Below are 9,210 nucleotides of genomic sequence, written 5' to 3' on the forward strand. Positions count from 1 at the left end.
TTTTTGTGTGGGATGGAGATATTGTATAACTGTGGACTAGACAGAGAAAGAAAGAGTACCATCCCACCTACGATTTTTTTTTTTTCTTGATGACAGGGATAGTGCGTAGGCCTCATTCCAATGTCCTGTTTGAAAGATACCTACCTATAAGTACCTATTACAAGATTTAGTCATAGAGCAGGCTAGCGAGAAGCGCTTACCGCATGTTTTATTAGGTCAATAACACATGTTTTCCGTTACCAAGAGCATTACATAATTTCATTCCATGGTTCACCTGGATTTTTTTTTTTTTTTTTTTTTTACGTTTATGAAGGTTTCTTTGAATGCTTATGTGCTTATTCCATGTATCCAGAAGATTGATGGTGTGTGTGTGGGGGGGGGGGGGGATTAGCCCAATTTATGGAAGCAACAGAATATTGTGCTGTAAAGGCCTCAGAACTTACGGGCACCAAGGGGTGTTACAGCTAGTCTTTGGGTGTTACAGGCTTCAAAGACTGAAGCGTAGAAGTGCTAGAGTCACAGAGGCCCCAAAGATTGAGGGACAGTAGGGTCATAGCCAAGACAAGGGCATAGGAAAGTCACAAGAACACTAACAGGGACCATTGAAGGCCAAAGGTACCATAAGGTTACAAGAGTACAAGTAATGTTTAGGGAGAAAACAAATATTAAGCCCTTTAAAGCTACAAGTACACCAAAAATAACCGCTAGAGAGAGAAGGCACCCAAAGATTGATAGGGCCTCCATTCTATGTTCTTAGGAACCTGATATTAATTTAGATATCCAGAACGTCCTTCAATAAAAATAATACACGAGATGACAGATAAGATCCCAAGGGAAACACCCATCCTGTACTGGAGAAAATCATATCTACACATGCGTACTCCGGAATGTTTCACGTGTGCAAATCATTTCTAAATTGGTGATGTAATTATGTACTTCACAACCTAGTTTGGTAATATATCACTATTTAATGTAGCAACAGATATTACCAAAAGATAATTTCTCGGTAACCCTGGGAGTCTGAGTTAAAGCGATCGGTAAACATGGCGTCATGTTTTGTCGTCTGAAGATCAAAAGGAAATTCTCATTTACGACAAAATTATACAAGAATTTTGTTTAGGATATCTGGCATTAGTATTTGGTGAGCACTTAAGTTAGTACTATGTGTAATTTAGAAATGAAATTATGTATTGCTAGTGTTGAGAAGTGTCATGGTTGACAATCAATATATAGTATCAAATTCTGGCTCAGGAATACCGAATATAACATTAAATACTTTACATACCTCATCTGTAACTGTATCATCCTGAGTTGTCAGGGCATACATGCACGCAAACTGTATGTGATGATTTTATATATGTACCTGATAATCATCCAGTTGTAGAACCATCAGATGAAGAAAAAAATAAAAGATACATCAATCTTTATGTGTCACTTGGGTAAGTACCAATTTAGGGTGCCATTCTGTTCTCATAGAAACATGAGTGATTATGAGTGGCAATGGTAGTTTAGTATTTATCGGATGGAATATTGGCACAGCATAATTCGACTGATTTTTCTCTTAAAAGTTTATTTTAGCTTTCCATTTCTGCTAGGTGTGGATATTGAGTAATTTTATTCTTCATTGTTAATGTAGTGTTGTGAGAAAACTGATAATTGCAAGGTATGAATTTGACCAGTATATTTACTTAACACGACTGGGGCATTTGTGTCCCCACCCACTTGTAGTGAGTAACAGCACTCAGTGATAAGTAATATGTTTTTAGATTTATTCTGAACATTTTAATCCCTCCAAAATGAAAAGATACATAAATCTTGATATATCTAACTTGGTGATTCCTAATTAGTGATTTACTCTCTTGACTAATGACAGTATGTTGACAGACCTAGACCTTGCGATTATCTTTTATACCCATTAATAACTGCCCCACCCCTGTGAAAGGTCATAAGTGCCTCACCTTGAAAGTTCATAATTCGCCCCTCCTTTGAAAGTTTATGGACCTCTTGACCAGACCCTGCTTACTCACTTGGATTAATGTAATCGTATGTAATAAACTTGTAAAAAAAATACCAGACCCTATGAATACCTTACCAAACTTACCCTCTTGTCTAATCGAGTTGCTTTTTTCAATTGACTGCTAAACAAATGCTGAACGAGGAACTCCATCCCTTACCTTTACTTTGATGAATTTCAGAGATGTTCCAGTTATCAAAAAGAATATTATACCAAAGTGAAGAATTCTCAGAGTTACATACTTTTTTATGGAAATTTTAAGTTGTTGAAGTCCATCATACCTTGACAAGATGTCTTTCCTTTCCATGTCTCACTGTAGGGGTGAGGGGGGGCAAAAGCCTGGGAGGCATTGTGGAACGTTTGGAGACAGATTGTCTTAAAGGGCAAGTATGGATATATTTGATAGTATAGTAGACCTGTTGGTGCTTTACAGATTTGAGGCATGGGCATTAGACAAAAGTCTAAAGAAGGTCGCAGATATATAAAAATGAAATGTTTGAGGTTATGTATGGGGTGAGAATGGTTTATTTAATATAATAGGAGTTTGTATGAAATGGTTTGGACATGTAGAGAGAATGAGATGGGAAAGGATGACTCTGAGGGTATACATTTTAGAAGTAGAAGGAACAAGGAAAAAAAGAGGTGGGAGGATGGAGTGAAAGATTTTATGAGGGTTTGAGGCATAAGCATGGTGGAGGGTGTGAGGCTTGCAAGAGATAGAGCAAGTGATGTGCTGTAGAGGGGATGACAAGCCGTCAGTGGACTGAATGAAGGCATAAAAAGTGATTAGACAAAACCACAGGAAGGTCTGTGGGGCCTGGTATAGGACTGGGAACTCTGGTTTCGATGTGTTATACATGACACCTTGGGAATGGATGTGAACGAATGAGGTCATTTCTTTGTCTGTTTCTGGTGCTACCTCGCTGAAATGAGAAATGATCGACTTAATGAAAGACTTCTTTGATAGAACCAAACTGTGCCATTGCATCATCAAAACCAAAAAGATGTTGGCCTGATAGGCACAGATGGTGTCCGAATTCACAAGTGGTGAGGTTGTTAGTTACACTAACTCTCTCTGAATTGTATTGGTGGTTGAAAAAACTGTATTCAGAGTGGAATTCTCATGAGTATGCCATATTATTAGCATGTAATCATTGTGTACACAAAAACTTTTCATGAAGAATTTTTATAGCGTTTATAAAACTTCAAGGCATTTTAAGGTGGGTCTTTGTTATTTAATGGAAATGTAATTCAACTTTTACAGTGGAAGTCTATCATCATTTTTACGTGTTTACACCCTATATGTTTTGTTCACAGTATGAAAATTTGGTATGTATCATGATGCATTGATATGGATGGATATGTAATTGTAATATATAATGTCTTTTTGATGAGTGCTTGTGGTTTGGCAACAAGATGTTGCTTAATGCCAACTTAAAACTGACTGTTTAATTATTTTTATGACTGTTACAACTTTTACATCATTATCATTGTAAGGAGTCATTTGAGGAAGTTTATTCCATGTTGCAGGCATCACCCATAAACATTGTATTTTAATTGTTTTTTCCCTTACCTCTTAATTAGGTGTTTCCAACTATTATTGATGCCAGACATGGAAAGTTTATGGTTTTGCCTGGTTCAAAAAGGTAGAAAAAATGGACTAAGTTTCAATTTCTTATTTTGCAAGATAATTGATGTTTTTGAGAATACACCTGGATATTCATTACGTGGCCAAAGGGTATAAGAAAAATCTGGGTGAACAGATTCAAAATGTAATGTAAAGTAATTACATCTAAATGATGCTTGCCATGTTATGAGTACAAGCAATATGATATTTTGATAAGAAAATGAGTAAGAAAAATGTGATTAATCCTGAAACAAACTAAGCCAAGCTTAATAACATATTGTTTTATATTCAAGTAAAACATAGGTTTTCATTTTGTGATTCACTGGAAATTCCCATTTGATGAATAACCTGTGCTGTATGTATTGTTTACATATTGTTTAGCTCATTGGTTATCATGTGGATATTTATCAGTACTTTACTGAAGAAAATGTTCAAGCACACTAAAAAGATCTGGCCATAAAACGGATATACAAATACATTTGTTGAAAGTCTAATGTCATACAAGTGTCTAAAGAATTTCTTTCTTTCATCAGGAAAATTTGAAGTCTTTAAGCAGTATTGATGTTTTACCCCAAGAAAATTTAGCTGCTACTAATCATGTTCTTGACTGACAATGGAAGATAGAAAATGAGGGCCACCATCCACCTCCAGTATCTTTTGCATAAACGAAAATGGAGTTGATGTCATCTTAAATGGTAACACACCTTTTAGATTTAGTATTGATTTACTGTATTTATGTTTCTGCTTCCTTTATATTCTTTTGATATCTGTTTTGCTGAGACAGTTTCTGCATACTTGCCCCTCTCTCCAAAACTCTTGCATTCACCTCCCCAACAACCCCATCCATAAACAAATTAAACAACCAAGGAGACTTCATGCACCCCTGCTGCAGACCGACATTCACTGAGAACCAATCACTTTCCTCTCTTCCTACACATACACATGCCTTACATCCTCGATAAAAACTTTTCACTGCTTCTAGCAACTTGCCTCCCACACCATGTATTCTTAATACCTTCCACGGAGCATCTCTGTCAACTCTATCATATGCCTTCTCCAGATCCATAAATGCTACATACAAATCCATTTGTTTTTCTAAGTATTTCTCACGTACATTCTTCAAAGCAAACACTTGATCCACACATCCTTTACCTCTTCTGAAACCACACTGCTCTTCCCCAGTCTGATGCTCTGTACATGCCTTCACCCTCTCAATCATTACCCTCCCATATAATTTCTCAGGAATACTCAACAAACTTATACCTCTGTAATTTGAGCACTCACCTTTATTCGCCATTTCCCATGTTAGTGAGGTAGTGTTAAGAACAGAGGACTGAGTCTTAGAGGAAATATCCTCACTTGGCCCCCTTCTCTGTTCCTTGTTGTGGAAGATTAAAACAATAAGAACTATTTTTTTTTTTTACTTCTGACTAAAGGAATGACAAATAGTGGTAGTAATTAAAATGTGTCATGCTTTCCTACATGAATATGTATTTTTGAAAATTTATTTCATTGAAATATCGCAAATTAAATTGTAGAAGATGCATAAGTCTCTCCTTTGACAGTTCAGTAATTCCTTCTCTTGACTCAAATAACATACTTGGCATTACTGTAAAACCCACTCTTTTTTTGGAAGCCCCACTTTACATGAATATTTATGTCTGCCTCTGAGAAATTGGATGTCCTTTTTAGATGTCAAAACTTCTTCCCTGAACAGTTGCTACATTTATACAAGGGATTGATTTGTCCTTGTGTGGAGTACTGTTCACACTGTTGAGGTGGTTGTACCTCTGTATCCTTACTTGACAGAGTTGAGTCGAAAGCAGTCCAACTTATAAACTAACTTCCATACTTAACCCCCTTGCCCTACACTGTGTTGCTGGTTCACTTTCCTTCTTCTATAGGTATTATTTTGTTCTTTTTCTCTTGATAGCTGGCTGCTTGCATGCCCCAACCACAAGCTTCACTATGCAATATTCGGCAAGCTGCTGCATCATACGAGTGTTGTGTGGCCATTGGTAACTCATGGGTGGGCCGATTTGATACCTACATGTCGAAGCTTTGGCACTCTACCTTCTCATATCTTTCCCAGTAACTATGACCTAGCACATTTCAAAAGACGGGTCTTTCACTTTTTCAAAAATTCGTAAATACTTTCCCTTGTCTTTTCTTTTTCCATCTCATAATTCTCTATATTTCAGTTAAGGTCCAGCCTTGATGTGGACTTTTGTCTGTGACTGGAGCCTTCAACATAAAAAAAAGTTTGCAAAAACAGTAACAGACCTGAGACATTATCCTTTCTGATCATATATGTAGGTTATTGTTAACACTTGAACTAAGAATGAATGAATATGATTTTGATATGACATGGGAAGAATAACTACTTTTAGCATTAATGTTTGTAGCTTGGTTAATGATTGGTAAATTTGAAGAGTTTTTATCTTTTAATTTATGTGATCTAACTAAATTTCAGATGAAAGAGACAAGATGTCGTCACGTTGTCAACACTGTGGCTGTGGGGACATTGATATTGACCCTGCTCGTGGAGATGCTGTTTGTACCTCTTGTGGTACAGTTCTTTCAGAACATAATATAGTCAGTGAAGTTCAGTTTCTTGAAAGTTCTAATGGTGGAAGCTTAGCTGTTGGTCAGTTTATTTCCTCTGATTCCTCAAGCAAACGCCCTGTTTTAAGGGGTTTTCATGGAAGATTTGCAAGAGAAAGCAAGGAAATTACCCTTGGTAATGCCAAAAAAAAGATAAATGCTCTTGCACAACAATTACGTCTCAATCAACACAGCATTGAGACTTCTTTCAATTTTTTCAAATTAGGACTAAGCAAAGGCCTTACACGTGGTAGAAAAACTAATCATGTTATTGGTGCTTGTGTATACATTACATGCAGAACAGAACAGACAGCTCATATGCTCATTGATGTGAGTGATGCCCTTCAGATTGATGTATATGAATTAGGTCGGACATACCTTCGATTATCTACTGCTTTGTGTATTAATATTCCAGCTATGGATCCATGTCTTTACATTTGGAGATTTGCATACAAACTGTCATTTGGTGATAAAACACATGATGTGTCAGAAACAGCCTTAAGACTAGTTAAACGGATGAAACGTGACTGGATGCACACGGGTAGAAGACCATCTGGAGTCTGTGGTGCTGCACTTGTAATTGCTGCTAGACTCCACAGTTTCAATCGCACCATAAATGATGTAATAAAAGTGGTTAAAGTTCACGAGTCAACTTTACGGAAACGTTTAACAGAGTTTGGTGAAACCCCTTCAAGTGCACTGACCTTAGAGGAATTTATGACAGTGGATTTAGCAGAAGAGCAAGATCCTCCAGCTTTTAAAGCAGCTAGAAAAAGGGAACGAGAACGAGTTCAGATGCTTATGGATCAACAAGAGGACTTGGATGGTGAATTAACTGAACTTCAACAGGAGATAGAGAAACATCTGGAAGAAAGAAAGCGAAAACTTCGAGGTATATGGGCAAAGTATGACAGAGAAGAGGAGAATACTGAAGAATTTGTTGAGCAGGAAAATGCTGACACCCAAAAATTTATTACCGAAGTGACTTTAGAGACAATTAAAGAATGTCTTGATGAAAAATGTGAAAATGATATAAAGAAGGAAATTAAACCACAAGGCATTGGACCCTCAGCTGCAAGTCTTGGCTTGAAGGAGACCATAGAAGAATGCATGGAGATACGTCCAAATGATCCAGAACCTGAAGACAGTGGAGTCTTAGACTTGGATGGAATTGATGACAATGAAATAGATTCATATATAATGTCTCATCGGGAGATAAAATTGAAAACAGAAATTTGGATGAAAATAAATAAAGACTATTTGGAGGAAATGAAAATCAAGGAAGAAAAGGAACAGAAGGAAGCAGCAGAAAGGGAAAAGGAAGGAAAACCTCCAAAAAAGAAGAAAAATTATACCAAAAAACCAAAGAATAATACTCCTGCAAATACAGCTGGAGAGGCTATTGAGAAGATGCTCATGGAGAAAAGATTATCGAATAAAATTAACTATGATGTTCTTCGTAATTTGAATGGTGATGGGAAAGAAGAGGAAGATATAAAGGAAGAGAAACCAAGTCCCAAACTTCTAAAAGTTGCTCCAGTGGAAACACCCAAAGGTATTTCATCAGTGCTTCAGTCCTTAACAGGAAAGCGGCTTAGAGATCCCTGCAAAGAAGAACAAGAGAAATCTCCAAAGAAGGCAATGCATGATTTAAACATGGATTCCTCAAAGGTTAAACAAGATGATGATGATGAAGAAGAAGAGGAGGAACATGAGGAGGATGATGTTGAAGAGGAGGACGAGAGTAGTTTATCCACATTACAACTTTTACGGAGAAGGAGAGGGGAAGATAATGATGATGAATACTATGATGATTATTATGATGATTGATTGCCAACATCTTTGTGACTCAGCTTCATCATGGACAACGATGTTCTGTATTAATTTTAGATGTGGAAATTTAAAGTACAAAACCTTAAAAGAAATTACTGTCTTTAAGAATAGCTTGATTGTTATTGTTTTAGCTTTTAGAACAGTTTATATTCAGGTTTCATTAATTGATGTTCATTATTTAGATGTTGCGTATTTTGTCATTAGTATTTCTTTGTGCTGCCATTTTTGTGAAGTCTCAGCAAAAGGTAAATTGCCAGTTACTTAAGTTATTAATGTGTATTTTGGTTAGGATTACCACCAGCATTGCATGAGTTAATGGTGATTTAATGATTTATTTATTTTGATATTTTTTTATAGATTTATTTTATGCCTCTAAGGATTGTTGACTCAAAAGACATGCAATGCTCTTGTTAATCTTGAGGATTTGAAGTAAAGTGAATAGATGCAATTCTTAGAGGTTTACTGTGTCAGGTTCTCTACATCATCACCATGTACACTTTTTTAACTTGAAATAGTCAAGTATATTTTATTCATGCAATAAGTTAATAAAAAAAAATTCATGTATCACAAAATTTTTTACCAAGGCTACTGTCCTGCAATCAAACATTTTCCTTGAGTTGTAAATATAGGTCAGTTAATCATCATTAGTAAAAGGCTATTCATGTTATTTGGTCCTCCCAGATTAGATGAAAAATTAACCCAAAAATATGCTGTGGTATATAGGACAGAAGATTCATGTGATCATATCCTTTTGATTCAGAATTTTGTTTTATACAAGTTCCTCGCATCTCTGGAAAAAAAAAATGCATCATGAGCATGAAGGGTCTTGAAATACGTTCACTTAGTGTTTGTAATGTTATAGGGATGGGTGGCATCAGAGTGCACATGAGAAAGTGTAACACAAAAATGTCTATGGGAGTGTGGTTTCAGGTGGGTGTATGTCTAATGCTTTGGTGTTTAAAACTGAGTTGGGAGGGTAGTTCTTTAGTGTTTGTAGGGTCATTAGATGTTTATGTTATGTTAGTATTGAGGTTGGGGGATATGTAAGTATAGGTTGCTGGAAATAGAAGTGAGGGCAAGCGTTTTTATACTGTTTGGGGTTTGGTGGTTAATTATGGCATGGTTTGTCATG

General features: G+C 36.3%; 1 protein-coding gene across 2 annotated transcripts; it reads left to right on the top strand.

The window, feature by feature from the left end:
* The first annotated feature begins 1,013 nt into the window (after window positions 1-1,013).
* On the top strand, window positions 1,014-8,650 carry Brf (Brf RNA polymerase III subunit). Of its 2 annotated transcripts, none has more exons than XM_071687165.1 (3): window positions 1,014-1,141; window positions 4,175-4,336; window positions 6,115-8,650. In XM_071687165.1, the coding sequence occupies exon 3, from the start codon at window positions 6,129-6,131 to the stop codon at window positions 8,073-8,075; it is 1,947 nt and encodes a 648-aa protein (XP_071543266.1). In that variant the 5' UTR covers window positions 1,014-1,141; window positions 4,175-4,336; window positions 6,115-6,128; the 3' UTR covers window positions 8,076-8,650. The 2 variants fall into 2 exon arrangements, with proteins under 2 accessions (XP_071543266.1, XP_071543267.1); XM_071687166.1 differs by having other exon boundaries at window positions 1,015-1,439.
* Window positions 8,651-9,210: the final 560 nt, after the last annotated feature.

Source organism: Panulirus ornatus, chromosome 43 (genome assembly GCF_036320965.1).
Source record: "Panulirus ornatus isolate Po-2019 chromosome 43, ASM3632096v1, whole genome shotgun sequence".
NCBI lineage: Eukaryota > Metazoa > Arthropoda > Malacostraca > Decapoda > Palinuridae > Panulirus > Panulirus ornatus.